The 17,681-nt window shown below is 37.6% G+C and overlaps 1 protein-coding gene across 3 annotated transcripts in view; it reads left to right on the forward strand.

Annotated features, from left to right (window-relative positions):
- LOC119659507 (A disintegrin and metalloproteinase with thrombospondin motifs 9) overlaps nucleotides 1-10,406 on the forward strand; it is a 246,084-nt gene extending 235,678 nt beyond the window's left edge. For all 3 annotated transcript variants that reach the window (XM_038067634.1, XM_038067636.1, XM_038067635.1), the window contains 5 exons: nucleotides 3,344-3,412; nucleotides 3,471-3,656; nucleotides 3,712-4,062; nucleotides 4,369-4,980; nucleotides 7,470-10,406. In XM_038067634.1, coding sequence (XP_037923562.1) covers nucleotides 3,344-3,412; nucleotides 3,471-3,656; nucleotides 3,712-4,062; nucleotides 4,369-4,980; nucleotides 7,470-7,568 — 1,317 coding nt within the window. In that variant the 3' untranslated portion in view covers nucleotides 7,569-10,406. The remainder of the gene's footprint in view (nucleotides 1-3,343; nucleotides 3,413-3,470; nucleotides 3,657-3,711; nucleotides 4,063-4,368; nucleotides 4,981-7,469) is intronic.
- The last annotated feature ends 7,275 nt before the right edge of the window (nucleotides 10,407-17,681 follow it).

Raw genomic sequence — 17,681 nt, forward strand, 5'->3', positions numbered from 1 at the left:
CTACGCCCGACTAATGATAACCCACAGCGTTCTCTATAATGCCTAATGAAGTTGAAGATGGCCAAAAGGGCTATCCAGATTGGGTGCACAATTGTCCTACTCCCGACTAGTGACAATCTCCAGCGATATTTGTAATGCCTAGTGAAGTTGAAAATGACCAAAAGCCTAAACCCTATCTAGGTTGTTGGCTGGGCTCAACCACAAGGGCAGAGTACCTGAAGGCAGTAAAATTTAACATTGCAGGTTTACCAGCACTTTCATTGAAGTGTCCCGCCGTCATACGCTTGCATTTCTCCTGCCATGCACAGGTACGTGGACCGGGTTTTTAATCTCGCACCAGAGCGGATCTTTAAATCAATAAAATTCTGAGAAGCCACAATAAATTAGAATGACAGAAACCAGATCGGCCTCGAACACCGAACAAGAAACAGAGCGCAAGCCCCAACTTCTCTCACAGCATGTTTTGGCCAACTTTCGCTACTTTTTCTGATTTTTCGGATAACTCATGTTTGTTAATTGTTACTTCTTTGCTCATTTTGACGCCCCCCCCCCCCCAAATGCTAACCAATACCAACAGAAAATAGGCAGTATCAGTTGGTTGAATTGCAGAAAACTTGGTCACGGATAGAGGGGCTAGTTGAGGAAATCAGGCACCTTTTGTTGTGAGTGAACGACGATTCACTTCCGTAAGCCGCTATTATATCGCTGGTTTAATCCAAAAACCCTACGCGGTAGGAAGCCCTCAAATAACTAGTAGACCTATCGCTCTAACGTCTTTATGTCATCATAGCCTTAACTGAACCTATTAAGACATTTGAATCAATCCAATGTTTGCATTTCAAACACTACCTTACAAGAAGACCCTTTACCTGTCTCAAACAGGGAACTGATTATTTGTCTTGAGGGGTAGATGCAGATAATACTGCAACAATACCAAGCCAATAGATAGTAAATTTTCGGTGCGGTAGAGCAGAGTTGACGACATGAACATTTGATTTCCCGACTCTTTGCTAGCATATATATTGACAGCACGCGTTGCGCAACTGTCGGTGCTACTACTGGTGTTGTCGCCAAAAAATCGAGCGATAATATTCGACCTTATGCTCTCACATTTCGGTGTAAGAGTCTTAGGTAGGATCACTGTTTTGACAGGAAGTTGTTTGGCTACAGATTTTGCCAGAAAGGTTATAACTAGCAAAATTGAAAGCAAGGGAATTTTAGAGTCTCCCCATTGAGAACTGCACTTGGAGTCACCTGATAGTCACCAAGCACATGGTCTCCCCGTAATGAAACCTGAAACCGTAAGGTAAATGCGTCACTGTGGAGAATGCTTATCATTGCCACTATTCGCTGTCGGCTCAACAAGATTTATCACGGATTCCTTCTGTTCGATACCACTCAAATGAATTGTCAAAGAATAATTCAATAACCGTTCTATCGGTTCGTGACTGTGCTTGTGGCTCGTAATAGATAAAGACATCCTTTTGCGAAATCTACAAACACTGAGCACACACCATGCGTGCCCATGTGAGGTACAGCTCTGTCTTGGTGGTCCAGGGGATAGTCCGTCAAAGCTGCTTACCTATTGCTCCTCATTAGGGTTTCCTCCAACAATTTTCATCAAGAGATTAAATCTGAAAAATGTCTTCTGGCAGATGCCGTTCGATAAATCGTCGAAAGGATAAACGACGGCCATTTTATTAGTTTGGGGCCATACCTTCTAGATTTCACGATTCACTTCAGACCATGCAGCCCCTAAATGAATAAAGCCACCCTCTTGTAAATTTCACAACAGATACAAACTGTGGCATTTTCACAATTCGCCACTTTGCTTATAAGAAAAGAGCTCTGTTCTGCTCCTTCTAATCACTTCATGTTCCTTATATATATATTTGCCATCGGCATAAATTTGGATCGCCCACTTAACCCTCTTCTTTGCGTCCCTACCACAACCAAATCTTCAAAAAGTCGAGTAGATCATCAGTAAATCACTGGTCAGGATAAGCGACCTATCTAACGTTTCGGTAACATCTCCCACTCTCATGGAAGAAAAAAACTAGAACCAGTTTTCCAAACAGAATTATAGGAAGCGAAAGGATAGCATCATTTTCACCTTTGGCCACTTTTAAAATTAGATGCTACCATGATTTGCCCTTCAGACTTTGCCAAGAAAGTGAAATGGATGCAATTTTTCTATTTTGCTACTGACAGAAATGTGAAAACGTAACCAAGGTAGGCTCTCACTTTCCTTATCTTTTTATCAGGATTTTGACGGTTTTCTTTTTTTTTTTTTTGAAAATCCTTTCGTCTTTACAACGACTTTTAGAATGCCCTGGACATAACCGTCAGTCAAGTTTTCTAAAAAAAACTTGGGTGTTTAACTCAAAAAGAAGGGTCAATGGACCGCAAGAGAGGGAGTAAATTGCTTCCCAAGTGGTCCGATTCGTCATCAAATGGATGCGGACTCAGGACTTCCTGCATTCTCAACGAAAGAGAAAAAGACTTTTAAACCTTTTCTAAGGTTGCTTTCGATAAAGTTTGTGGAAAAGTTTAGCTCTACCAATAGAAAAGTTTGGCTGTCTCAATAGATTGAAGCAGCTTTGGAAACGGAAAACCTCCCTATTATCGTATTTTGAAATAAAGCACTAAGTTTATTAGATGCTAAAATGAAAAGGGTTCCTAAAAAGTTGGCAAAGCGCAAAGTTTTCCCAGTAATAATAGGTAGACCGGATTACTCGTGGTAAATATTCTTACTTCCTTTTTGAAAGATGGAGACCGTTTTTTGGATTTTTCATGAAATGCTGTGAACTGTTATGGGAGCTAGTGATTTTCAATAGCTATTTCCCTATTCACACATCCTAGAATGCTCAAACTAACACTGTTGCAGGATCAAGTCGTCCCCTTCACTACCCAGCCATCGAAATATACTGACCATATACTAGTTTGGACCGAGGGTTCCACTTATCATAAACATTTATAAGAAGTCCTTCAACTTTTTTTACTTCCTGGACACTTACTGATTTCTAAGGCGATAGAGTTTTGGAGGGCTTGAGAATTGTCCCGTTGCCCAGGTCTTTAATTATTCTAACTATTCTAACATAGAGAAATCTGCAGAATATAATTGCGATCCTTACTTGAAATAATATCCAATGGCTAATTTGCTAAAATCTTAAACTAAAAGTAAATCGATTTATTTCCGATTATTATATTGCATATGAAAATTTATTAACGTAAGTACATGTGTGACACTAATAACCACTTCCGAACAAGAAGAAATAGATCTCTGCAACCCCTAATCATATCCAATCAAATTCTCATTGATATCATTCAAACAATCTCGTAGAGTTTCACACACCGAGTTAGAGGCCACAAGGAAAGACGGTATCACTACACGGATGTGATGAATTCTCCGGTAAGTATATATTACGCGACTTATTTTGAAGGTTTAATAATTTGAATGTGATACTCAGGGCTACACACCAATGGGAGGAGGCCACTCTTGGCGAACGGGTGAATGGAGTGGGTGCAACGACAAGTGTGTGAAAACCCGATCGGTATACTGCCATGATAACAATCCATATAATTGTCGACCGGATCTGAGACCAAAAGATACTGAAAAATGCTGTTTTTTTAAATACTTTCCGAGCTGGTCTCCCGTAAGTACCTTTTAACATTCTCAAGGATTGAAGTAATACAATTTTAAATTTACAGTGTTCAGTTGCATGCGGCAATGGGATCAGGACGCGTCAGTTTCATTGTCACCGAGTCTACAAATCGCAGAGACCTGATCGTACCCTAAATCGTGAAAAGGTTGATGACTCCTACTGTCGCGAGCAAGGTATACGCAAAAAGGTACCTAAACGGCCGCAGAAAACCTGCAAGAAGACATGCAAATGGGAACCTGGCAAATGGAACCCGTGTCCGAATAAGTGCAGCGGCGAATTTACAACGCGAACAGTTCAGTGTAAGACGGCGAAAGGTCGAACCATATCAAACGAATACTGTGATATCAATAATAAGCCAGCCGATCGGCAAAGATGTCCGTGTCGGAAAGAAACTAATGTAAGCATCATAAATACTCAAGTAATGTTTTTTGGCGAAGCGAGTTTTGGTTTCACAAATCCTGCAGTTCGGGAACCAGTTATTCCCTTGGAAAACATGTAGCTCATTTCAGAAACAAATTACTCCCGACAACTCCATCAATCACCATACACCTATTGACGAAACAACTGGTTCTCGAAATACAGTATTTACGAGAAAAAACAGTTTCTATTCAGTCTTCCTATAGCCAACAATTAGCGTCCAGTTTTTATTCATCCCTTTCCATTCATCCACTAATCCAGTTTTTTTTTCTCTCCCGAATTACAGTGTAGCTGCCTAGGATGGAAACGAATCACAATCCCTTGCACAAGCGAATCCCGATCCTGTCGTCGCGGTTGGGAGACAAAACGAGAAAAATGCAAACCTCCAGTAGAGTGTCCACTTTCCTGTAAACATGTGAAGAGATATCAAAACGCCCACAAAGATGGCGACTATATCATGTTCATCAATCGAAAACCTGTGCACATCTACTGTCACAATATGAATACGTCTAGTCCTGAAGAATATTTAACTTTGCGCGAGCAAGATCAGGAGAACTTCTCCCTGTACTACAATAAACGAACGATCGATCTATCAAAATGTCCCACCAATTCTCGGGATAATGAATTTGTTGATGAAACTATCAGGCATGGGCGAACGCAATTTGAAAAAATTAAAATTAATATTCATTCATTAGAAGTGGATACGGAAAATTATAGATTTGCCAGAACCCATGGCAATCCACAGCCTTTTGGCTCAGCGGGTGATTGCTATAATACGAATGGTCAATGTCCGCAAGGATACTTTTCGATTAATTTGAAAAATACTGGATTCAGGATACGACCGACAACGAAATGGGATACATCTGGAGATCATAGCAGAGTTATGTTTGCTGAAGAGGTAGGTCCAATTTTATGTTAGGAATGGATTCGCAATAACAGAAATGATGTTGAAGGCAATCACCATCCTATTTTTCTAGGATTTGGTTAGTAGGAATCAATAAATTTAGCTGATGCCTGCAGGTCAAATTAAATAACGTAGCGCACCCACTCCTCTGTACTAAAAAAACCTTTCTCCACAGCCACTAAATTTCGTAATCTTAATATCTTTAAATTTATTTTCTGACCCCCCAATCAATCTCCAATGGACACTTTCTAAATGCTGTAGCATCCCTTTTCAATACTTGGGGAAAGCCCCTTCACTTCACTCAAGAAGTCGAGGGTAGGCCCAGTTGAGAAAGAAATTTGGTGGCATAGAATAGACACACCAATAGGCCGCCCTAAAGTATAAGGAACTTCAATCAATTCTTCCAACAGTCGAATAGCCTTAGCATATTCCAAAAAAAAAAATAATAATGAAAACAGGCTCGGGCCATCGACGAATCTAGTTGCTCCATTCGCAAATATAGGGTCCTTCTCTTGTTATATCCAAAAATTACTTTTTTTTATTTGCGAGCTCAACAGTCACCTCACTTCTATAATTTTTTTTCGTAGTAGTACCTCTCCTCCACTTCATACCGCAAGCGGTTTTATTCTGGCTGTTGTCAAGTGGTGTCCTATCTAAGTACCAGCCACGTTTGCAACGTTTTCCTTTTCTAGAGTGGTTGTTTACCAGTTCACAGTTTGTAAGGACATATTCACACAATGCCTACTAATCTGTCAGATAAATCGTATTAGGACACAATGTATATTTGGCGGCTAAGAAACCGCTAGTTGACAAGGCCAGGAAAAGACGATAATTTCTTAAACTTTTTTTCAAAAACCATGTTTCCCAGGCTGAACCGCAATGCGTACGCACAGCCTCCGCGGTGAAGGCCAATATAAGGTATTTCGTGGGGCGCAATCTTCTTCTTTTTCTCTTTTTCTTCAGCCTTTGTCCCGTTCAAAAGCGGGGTCGGCTCGTCGTGATCGGCTTCGCCATTTGGCTCTATCGAATGCCTGATCTGGGTGCAATCTCGAGGCTTTCAAATCCCCATCCAGCGTATCAAACCACCGTTGCTTAGGTCTGCCTTTTGGTCGTTTACCATCGACTTCGATGTTCAGACCAATCTTGGCAAGTGAATTCTCGTTTGCACGAATTGCGTGACCATACCTTCGAAGACGCCTCTCTCGCAATTTTTCCACGATCGGTGCAACCCCATAACGATCACGGATATCCTCATTTCGGATGTGATCTAAACGTGTGACGCCACTAGTCCAACGTAGCATCTTCGTCTCCATTACCGCAAGACGCCGTTCATTGTGTTTTATGGTCAGCCAACACTCAGAACCATAGAGAGCGACTGGACGGACGACATTGCGGTAAATTTTAGATTTGAAACGTTCGTTGATACGTCGATCACAAAGGACATCAGTTGTGGAACGCCACTTCATTTATGTTGCGTTAATGCGTGAAGCAATTTCATAACGCAGTTCTCCATCGGCTGATAGCGTTGACCCGAGGTAAGAATAGCTTTGTAGGCCGTTATGCACAGAGGAAAGTGTGCCTAAATGCCAGGCCTGATGGCTCTCAAAAATAGTGGCAGACTGTTGTTGAAAGTTGCTGTGTTTGCCTGAACTGACTCTAAGAAAAAGAATCCCTGCGATGGGAATGGCTTTACCATACTGTACTGAGACCTAATAGTGCAGTAAGGAGACAGACTTAGCTGATAAAAACACAGAAGACTCGCTGACATTACAATGGAAACGTCCTATCATGACGTTGGATTTGGAGTGACGTGATGTCGGTAAGAATTATGTACGAACAGGAGTTTTGAAGTTGCTAATCCATTGGTCCATGAAGCCTTTAGCGATTGCAGCCGTTTGAGCATTGGTCAGAGGCACTATCAGAGATCGTCAGAGGAATCTGTCAATGATAGTCAGATAATTTTACATTCCCTGCACCAGCGGTACTTTACTACGGTTGCTGTGAATATGTTCGAAGCGATTGTCTAATTCGTCGAACTTTCCAAGGACCTCCCTATAGTAACGAACTACCCTTTAACGTTGACAGTTTGGCAGGGACGTATCCAAACAGTAGCATATACCGTATACCAGGGCAGACAAACTTACATCCCAAGGATTTTATTTTTGTTCCTCTGCTTAATGTGACCACATTGTTAAAGATATCGCAGTAGATTATCGGCTCTTCAATTGTAAGTTTCGAAGCTGTAGGGGCGAGTTTAGTTCCAAGCCATTATCAACAATCTAAGCTTGGGCAATGACGTTTAGGGTGGCAGTGCAACAGACGTTTAGGGTTTAGAGTGCAACTAATGGTTTGAAAGTTACCTTGTAAAATCAACCAAACAGGAAAAGGACTGATATTTTCTTCTGGAAAAATCCAGGATACTGAATTTATTTCAGGATTAATTTTGAAATATCTAAATTTTAACTTTTGTTTTTCTTTTTCAGCTCCATTTTCCATACACATCAGTATCTGCTCATTGTGGTGGCTATTGTGGTACTTGTTCTGTCTCGAAAAAAACAGGTCTATTTTTGGAAACAATGTAAAAATACAATAGTAACAACAATAGAATAAAACCAAAATAACTATAAATTGCATATTTATTTTGCAATAAAATAAGAATTTGTTTTTAAGATTTAAGAATATTGTACTTTCAACTTGTCTCTCTCTATCTTTGAGAAAGATCGTGAAACGAATTTGAAACTAATTTAAAGCAACAGAGAATGGAAGTAGAAAAATAGGGAAGTGCATTAAATTTGAGTGTCCTGGGAAATTTTTTTGTAGATGAAATATTAAGATAAAACCTCCAAATGTGGTTTATACAATCATGAAATTTACAATTTCTAAAAAAGCATCCTAAATATTCTCAAACAAGGTCGAAGCTGACATTTTGGGGGAAATATTCAGAATCGATGGCGCAACAGTTTGAAACTTGTTGGAGCACTTCGTTCAAGACCGTAACGGTACATTAGGAGACAATGTGGTCAGCATTGCGTCCATCCGTGTTTATTACCTCAGGTACTCATTCAAAGCGGAGTCGATACGTATCTGTCATAATACAAATCCCTCTGCCACCCTGTCCCCTCCTCAACCCTCTCTCTCAGCAGCCTAGTGCGTAATCACTAAGCCATCCGGGCACCTTGACAATTTCAGATGATTGAGGAATATCTCAGCTGACAGTCACTTGTTTAGTTGAATTTCGACACAAAATATTGAATAACAAAGTCTGTACCGTAGGCTAAAGGAATGTGATCCAGCTTAAGCGACACAGACTATGAACGGTGCAGAATCGTTCGGGTGGACGGGGCTGAAATTTTTGGTAGGTGGTATGGAGTTCAGTAACTTCAAATTAGAAAACTCTTCTAAGATGTGGAATTTGCAACACTAAGGATTATCCAAAAGCAAATCCTGTTGATCTGGGTTATTGTTGAAAATATCGAAGGAAGTCAAAGAAGTTCAGTGAAATATATTATAATTTGAGTTCTCACCAAAAATCAGTCACTGTTGCTGTGACATTTGACAGTCAACTACTAATCTTCATTGGTTTCTATCTGAACTTCACCACCATTAAACCATTCCATTCGAACAAACAATTCAAATTTAATGCACTTCCACTAATAGTAAAGAGTTAAATAAAATGAAAAACAAAAACTAACTAAAAAGATATTTGTAAGAAACATTTAGTCTTTAGTTTTTAGTTGAATCAATAATAAATTGATATAAAATTGAAACTATTTCAAGGGCTGCTCATGTTAAGTTATGATAACTTTGAAATTGCCATATTTTTTTCGAAAAAATAAAAACCGAACAGTCAAATCAATCGCCATTCGTAATAACCACCGATATTGATAATTTCAATAATTTTAAGATTATTTTACATGAATTTATAACAGTTGAACGAATTTATTACATTTTTTGTGTAGATAATAAGGAAATTTTCAATGCAATTTTGATGAAAGTGGAGGAAATATAAACAATAAAATACGTAATCGATCCATTGTTGAATGATCATTTTACTTCGAAATATCTTTTTATGAATAAGATTTTCTAGAAAAAAATTTCGACAAAACAAAACGACCCAAATTATTCTACAAATTTGTACATCGAATCAAAAACTAGCGAGTAAAAAACTTTTTGAACGAAATTCTTTACCAATCGAACCACTAAATACTTAAAATTCAAAGATTATCTAGCTTATAATCTTCGGCTGAGTCCTTTGCCGCTGTTTTCCGACAAATTGGGTGATAAGGACAAAATTGGTTTCAATATACATATTTCGTGCCAAACATTTAATTATAAAATTTCTTTAATTCCTTAATGCATCTTGCTTTTAGCATTAATAAATATAAATTTAATCAATTAATTAAATAATAAATATAGGAAAAATGGGGCAAACAATAGGAGAATGACGAGAATTAGATATTTTTGGAAAGTTGAAAAAATTACACATCAAAATTTTCGTCTTCTAAATTATTATTTTTGCATAAATTTTCGACAATTTTATTAATTTTAATTTTATTTAATTTTATAATTTAATCGAAGAATTAACTTTATTTTTGAGTTTATTATTTTTTCTATTCGGTTTTCGATTCGTAGTATTAATAAAATTTAGTACAAATCACGTTATATAATAATAATTATTGGTGGCCCAACAATCCAAATGTCTAGATCTAGACCTTAAAGCGTATTAAGGCAGCTTATTTAAAAACCGTAACAGTACACTAGGACGCAATGGGGTCAGTATGGTTCAAGATTATTATCCTGATTTGATTCAGGTACTCATTCACAGCTGAATTAACTAGTATTCGGCATCCAGTCCCAATACAAAATCCGCTGCCACCAGTGAGATTTAAACCGCAGCTTTACATTCCGCTAGCTTAGTGCTCTAACCACTAAGCCATCCGGACAAATATCTCATTCAAAATTCATTCCCCGTACAGATTTTCAAAGAAAATTCTCTAATTTTGACAGAAAAATATTTAAAAAAAATATTTCGAAGTTTCAACAACCACTCATTTGACTGGAAAATATATTTCCTCAAAATATCACAATTGATTTTTGGATATCCAACTATTATCCAATCAGTTTAAAAACCATGAGCAGCCCTAACAACATAAATGATCAATAAACATTAAAATTATAAGAATTATTAAATTTTTCAAAACAATTTGAGAAATATAGATGAAAAAGTCGAATACCATATATGAATTTAGTAACGAAAAATTGCACCTTAATTATTACGATTTTCATTTGCCAAATTGAAAAGTATTAAAACTACATCAGATTGAATGGAAGCACCTTCCAATTCACCAACTAATATTACGTAAATTTAGAGAAAAAAATGAAGTTTGTTTAAACAAAGCCTACTAAATCCGACACACTGCCAGAATTTCAAGCATACATACAGCATACTTTAGTGGCAAATACGCGCACGTATTTCATATTTATATTCAAAATAAAGAGGGCAGACTAAGGTTAACCTCTTGAAAAAGTTTGTTTTAAATCGAAACTTCCGCATGCGACATGCAATATTTATTAATTTTTAGGAATTTTGCTAATTCAATTAGAAATTTGCCGTAAGCGAATCAATTTCATACATAAATCCTACAAATAACTCTTAACTTCATCGTTGTAATTTTGTAGTGTACATATATTGCAAATATTATCATACATATACATACATTTATACTCTTATTTATATGTATATATAAACACACTGCAATTAATACGAATCTCATAAAAGTAATTTATTATTATTATTTTTTTTTTAATTATTATTTTTAAAAAAAATATATTGTCTGTCTTATCATTTTCTATATTTTTTCTTGAGTAAAAATGAATAAAAAATAATGTTAAATTACAAGGTGGTCCGTGCACAAAACTAGTTCATAAACTATAAATCAAAAATCATGTGTTTTATAATTGCTCCTAACCAGCTTTTCATTTGTACATAAAATTCTATCTTTCATCTAAGAACACAGTGATCACAACTTCGAACTGCATTGAAAAACATTTATCTTTTTCAATTACCAAAACACCACTGCCGATTTTTTTCGTAGAAAAAAAGGCCTTCGTTTTAATTTTTTTTTTATATATATACGAATATAAATAATCCAAATTAATACAAAAACAAAATATGAAATTTTATATTTTTTGAAGAAATTATATTTCAATTGTATATAAGCCAAAAAAAAGTAAAAAAATTAAAAACATTGTGGTAAATAAAAGCAACAAATTATCATGTCGGTTCTATTGCTGATATGCTTAATTGAAATGAATCCAATATATTTTTTGTGTTTATCTTATTCTATTAGGTATTATTGATGTGCGTAATCAGAATTTTAGAAAAGAAAAATTATAGAGAAAAATAAAAACTTTTTACTGAGTAAAATAAGTGGTTTACTTCTGTAGTCTGCAGTGTACTTGGTATAATAATTGATTATTTAATAGTTTGGAAAGCATTTAAGGAAAAAAAGCTACAACGATGATGCCGTAGAGAGAGAGAAATGTCATGGAAGTGTTTAAGGGTGGCCAAACGACTAGCCCCAATTGATTGTTGTCAACCACAAAAGCAGGGTTAAATTTCACCTTGGAAAAATGTAGCTCTACCAAAGTACCCATTGACATACTCTGAAAGTCCTCCCACACTAAATGTCTCGATCGTTTGGCCACTTTTCTTGGCATCTGCGTTAAATTTTCTACCAATATCACCACCTCCATTGCAACGCTTGCACTCCCGAATACTTCCTCGGAAATAGCGTTTTCCTGGCCACTGAGGCGCCTCACTTTCCTTGCCATTTACGGCGAAAGTTACTGTTAATGCTGGTGCTACACTTAAAGTGTCCAATCCTTCGCCTTTATCTGCAGTGCACTGTTTCGGGGAGAGCCCAAATGCCGCTACCAATCCAAAGGTCTCTGCAAAACCAAGCAATGTTCAGCAACTGTATTTGATTAATGAGGCACAATTTTCACCCGGCAATAGTAGCACTACCCAGTAACAAAGATCACCCATATCCAGTGCCTTTCTTACATTCGAAGCTAGCGAATGGCTGTACCCCAGATATGTAATGGTTTCTTTTAACGCCACGTATCCCCACGACCTAGACGACATCAACAAAACTTTGTCATAGCCGCAGCGAATTTTCGAAATGAATAAACTACAAGCAGATTTCTGTGCTCCGCCTACCTCATCGACTATCACAAATGATTCAATTATTAATTTAGGACAGAATTCATCTGCCCTGACTTCCAAGCACCAGATGATCTACACTTCTGAACCCCAGCAGGATGGTAAGATTTTGAGTTTGAAATTTACCTATCAAATAAGGCAACTGTAGAAAGCGTTGGGGGCTATATTAAAATCCGCTTCCGTGTCGAAGACAACTGTTCGTCCTCCTCTTCCCCTTACGACTGGATGATACTGTGTATTTCTCCGACCAACACAAATCGGTTTTTGACGTTTTGAGTAAAACAATTACTGTCTGTACTGGTTTACTGTCTGTCTGTCTGTCCGTCCGTCTGTCACACGCATTTTTCTTGGACACGGTTGTAGCGATTCACACCAAATTTGGTAAAAAGGTGGGGACTGAGAACGTTCATGCATACAGTGAATTACATCATTCTACGTCTTCTATACATGCAAAAGGGGGTGTACATTTTTTTCACAAATTATTGCCATATGGGGTATCAAATGAAAGACATCGGTTAGTGCTTTTCGAAGGTGATGTTTGTTGGAAAGGTGGAAAGTACGGGGGGTCGGAAGTGCTCATTTCTTTAACCGACCCATTCTAAGAAACTACTGAACCGAAAAGTCTGAAAAAAAAATCAAGAGGCTCCCACTCTATATTACCTAGGCTTCGAAATACCTACATACCGATATCTGTTCAAATAAAGTTAATAAAAGTATATTACTACCCTACCCCCTAATCCTACCATGTAGAGTATAACATAGAGTATAATCCCGCCAAGTTTGGTGGAAACCGCACTATTACTAACAAAGTTATAATAGGTCAAAGTTGTCGCTTCTTTGCAAATTCAAGACTTTTCACATGAGAGTAGATATTCTCACATAAGCATACATTCAGTGCTAAGAGAAAGCTTCGTCTGAAGTTCTCAGGAAGAAAAAAATATAACCCTTAAGGAAACCACGCGGATTTTGCTCTTCATAAAGCTTTGCGATCTCGGATAAAGTCATTAATAACTACGTCTACCCAGCCCTCTCCAGGTTTAATCAAGTTCGCAGGTTCTTTTTAATTATTTTCTCTCTATGTATAACTTTTCTCCTTTTTCGTCTTCTCTTACCCCATAAATGGAGCAAACCCTGTTTCTTCTACAATATTCCTCCTCATTTCTCCCTTAATCGAACACCTTACTGACATTAGTGACGCCAATGCTGGGCCCGATCACCGTAATCTACCATCCTCCTTCTGTTAAAAACGAACAAATCCATTTCCCTCCCATTCTGCATACTTTCAGTCAAAAGCCTCAAAAGGTGTAATTTTTCAGACATGTGGAAAGAATCCCTCACTATTCGGTTATACAACAGTGACGATCATAATCTCTTCCCGTCCAATTTCAGCCCTCTTTCGTTTGATAGTTGGATACTACCACTGTTGAGTAGTAGTCAACGATCAACAATCTTTTTCTCCCTCTCACTTGCCCTTGCTTGTTTTACGCCGATAATCCTTAGCTCTTTCCACTCTGTATCCTCCTTGACAGACTTTGTCTCCCTGTAATCGACCTTAGACACTCTAACTTCCTCTGTTAAGGAATTGGTATTAAATGTCGACATACTCCCCTTGGTCTATTATCATGGGTGAGGGTTTAACCTCAACCGCTCTATTTTCTTTTGGTGGCGGACACTGTTTTTCATATCTAAGCTCCATTCAAGACCAAAGACATCTGTGCAGCCTTCAACGATAAATTCCTCCTCCTTTCTGAATACCCTTCAACTATCTCGTTAGAAGCAACCGCGAGTGGCTTTGAAAAATTTCAATGCAAATTAATTTGATCCCTTTTCCTTCCTTTTCGAATTCCCTTTATCTACAACAAAGCAGAACCTTCCTCAATATGTATACCCCTTTTAAACTCTCCTGACAATAAGTAAACTATCGATCTCTGACATCATCTAAAGCATAGTTTCATACAGGCACAAGTTAACACAAGCATTTTCGGAGCGCACTTCGCGAAGTTCGAAATCTATTTTCACTCCCCGATTCCGTGACTATGTCAGTGGTACAACAAACTACAGTTTAGCCTCTTAGATTCCTATTCCTTTTATAGTTTTAAGCCTAAGCTAAGCTTTTTTTAGTATTTTAGTGTCCGCTCATCTCGCGAGGATTTATAATCGACAGCCTTGAAACCAACCTTTTCTCCCATTATATTCCTCTTTGCGACTAATTTTTATAACCTGACCTGAAGATCTTACTTGTCCATCCTCCAAATCTCAAGCGAATAGAATCCTTTCACGAAAAAAACCTATATCGCTTTTGTGGAAATATTGAAAAGTACAAGAGTTCAACCCTAACAGTTGAGTCTTACGTATAAGGAATTAGAAGCTGGCCGGAAGCTCATTACATCCTTATAGTACGGTTCAGTCTCCACGATAATACACCGCATTGAATTACTTACACCCGAGCTCCATTAAAAACTAAGGACACGTGGTAATTACGTCCTCCAAATACATTTTTGCAGTAGGTATTTCTGTCAATCCCATCTTCGTTTGTAAGATAGGTCTTCAAGCCCCTTTGTAATTTTTTTTTTCTATTTGAATTTGAATGAGACTTGCATCAACATCAAAGGGTTGTATATATTGTATTATAAACATATAGAAGCGAGACAAGTCCAAAGGTGCGACTGAAATCAAGTTCCTAATCCATCACAAAAAGTAGAGAAATCAAAACCCAAAAAAGGAGGAGTGAAGATTAGGAAAAGCGATCCATTCAGTAAAATATAGTCATGTTGATCGAAAAAGAAATTCTCTGAATCATCACCCCTTAGCCTGGCAGCCGCATTATATTCAGAGAGGTTGGCATCGCTAAACCATAATATCTACACAACACGGGACCCAAAAATGGTCCTTAAGGCCCTGGACGAGAGAGGAAAGAACAAAAACAAATTGAGATTTGAAATTCAGACATATCCAATGACATGCAACGTAGGAATAAATAAAATGCTGACGTCATAATTAACGAGAATAATTGACATTTCCGTGAAATATTAGAGTCGTATTTATGACGAATCTACTTCTCCTCAGCCCTTTTTAACACACTTATGTGAAATTTAAGCCTCGAAAAATGTCCCATTCCGATATCTGCTCAAATAAACTTACTAATATACTATTATTACTATTATTACTAACTTTTAAAAATTGACTGAAAAAAACCCCTTAAGTTCATCCTGTCTCGTGTATATGCATGCAAAATTTTATGAAAATCCGACTATTAGTGTCAAAGTTATAGCAATTCAAACTTATCAATTTCGTGCGAATTTACCCATCCTAAACCATACAAATAAGATACTGACCTCGTAATAAACGAGAATAATGAATAAAATATTCAAATTCCATTCATGAAGAATCGACTTCTTCCCACCCCTGTTTTGTATCTGTTGTAGATTAAAGTCATTTGCTAATAATTGCTCTGAGTTTAATAGTGTGGAGCGTATGAGGTTGACTATTATCAATACAGGACTTCCGATCAAATGATTTATTTATATCGTTTTCTAAAAAATAGAGGGCAATGGAATTTTTAACTATGTGAGACGGAACTGTCATGCACTCATCGCTCTTCATATCTTCTTCTTTTTCTTCAGCCTTTTTCCCGTACACAAGGGGGATCGGCTCGTCGTGATCGGTTTCGACATTTTATTTGATCAAATGTCTGATCTGGATGTAATGTTGAGGCTTTTAAATCCTCATCCAGCGTATCAAGCCACCGTTGTTTCGGCCTGCCTTTGGGTCGCTTACCATCGACTTCGATGTTCAGACCAATCTTGGCAAGTGAATTCTCGTTAGCTCGAATTACGTGACCATGCCATCGAAGACGCCTCTCTCACAGTTTTTCCATGATCGATGCAACCCCATATCGATCGCGGATATCCTCATTTCGGATGTCATCAAAACGTGTCACGCCACTAGTACAACGCAACATCTTTGTCTCCATTATCACAAGACGCCGTTCATTGCCTTTTATAGTCGGCCAATACTCAGAACTATAGAAAGCGACAGGACGGACGACATTAATAAAATAATTAATTTTAGAATTGAGACGTCCGCTAAAATGTCGATCACAAAGAACACCAGTTGTGGAATGCCACTTCATCCAGGTTACGTTAATCATCATCATCAACGGCGCAACAACCGGTGTCTGCTTTAGGCCTGCCTTAATAAGGAAGTCCAGACATTCCGGTTTTGCACCGAGGTCCATTAATTCGATATCCCTAAAACCTGCTTGTCGTTCTGGCCTACGCCATCGTTCCATCTCAGACAGGGTCTGGCTCATCTTTTTTTTCCTACCGTAGATATTGCCCCTAGAGACTTTTCGGGTGGGATCATCGTCATCCTCGTCCCAGCGCCTAAATCCCAACGTCTCAGAATAAATTCAAAAGAGAAAAATCAATCTAGATAAATCCTAATCTCAATTAACCTTATTTATCCACATATGTATATGCCAATTAAATTTTCAACTCAATGAACATTTCAATTATTACGTCTAATTGAATGAAAAAACTTTCGCAGATTGTTATCTTGCTATCAGTCAATGGCGCTCCTAAGATTCGTGTCGTTGGAAAGTTTGCCGCACGTTTCATCCGAATGATAACTGAACAATGGGCCCAATTAAATTGTCCTCAATCAAAATATTTGTAGATAATTATTAAAATGTTCATAATACAACTATCCTAATCTGAGAAATTCCATGCAAAGTGTCGGATAGTCAAGGTCGGAGAATAATGTGGTTGGTTCTAATGATTCGTCCTTATCAATTTCATTCTATTTTTTGTAGGCTACTTTCTAGAATGCATATTGAGATGCAATTATTATTTATTCCATCCAATAATGTTTTTGAATCACACTGAATAAGGAAGTATCTGAATGCCAACTATCAATATATCGAATCCGAATGTTAATTTAAATGTTGATTGATTTGTATGCAAAAGCAGATAATCATCCAAAGTGTTCAAAAATAATAGACCAGCTTATAAGGAAAAACCGCAGCTGAGGCGTGAATGACAACAGTTTAAATCACCAAACTCGAAAAAGAATCTGGCAGCGGCTAAAAAGGACATACAAAAAGCGTTGACAAAGAAGAAACATAAAGATCTGAAGTGTTTCCTCGAAAATCTAACACCTTTTCCCCACCATGAATTATTTCATTTGGAGAGCGGCGAAGAAGCTCAAAAGGCCAATTCGCGCTAATCACCAATCCGACAGATGGGTGAAGAGTGATGCTGAAAAAGTTCAATCTTTGCTCAACAAAACGCGTTTTCCAACCAAACCCACATATAACGGAAGAAGAATTATCACTTTCAATCCCACAGGTGCATACCAACCGATTGAAAATTCTTTCAAGTCTTAAGATTCTCGCAAGACCGCATTGATCCCAAAAAGGCTCCTGGTTTCGACCTTATTACGGACAAAAAGATCCAAAAACTACTGAGAT

The sequence above is a fragment of the Hermetia illucens genome, chromosome 6, assembly GCF_905115235.1.
Source record: "Hermetia illucens chromosome 6, iHerIll2.2.curated.20191125, whole genome shotgun sequence".
Lineage (NCBI taxonomy): Eukaryota > Metazoa > Arthropoda > Insecta > Diptera > Stratiomyidae > Hermetia > Hermetia illucens.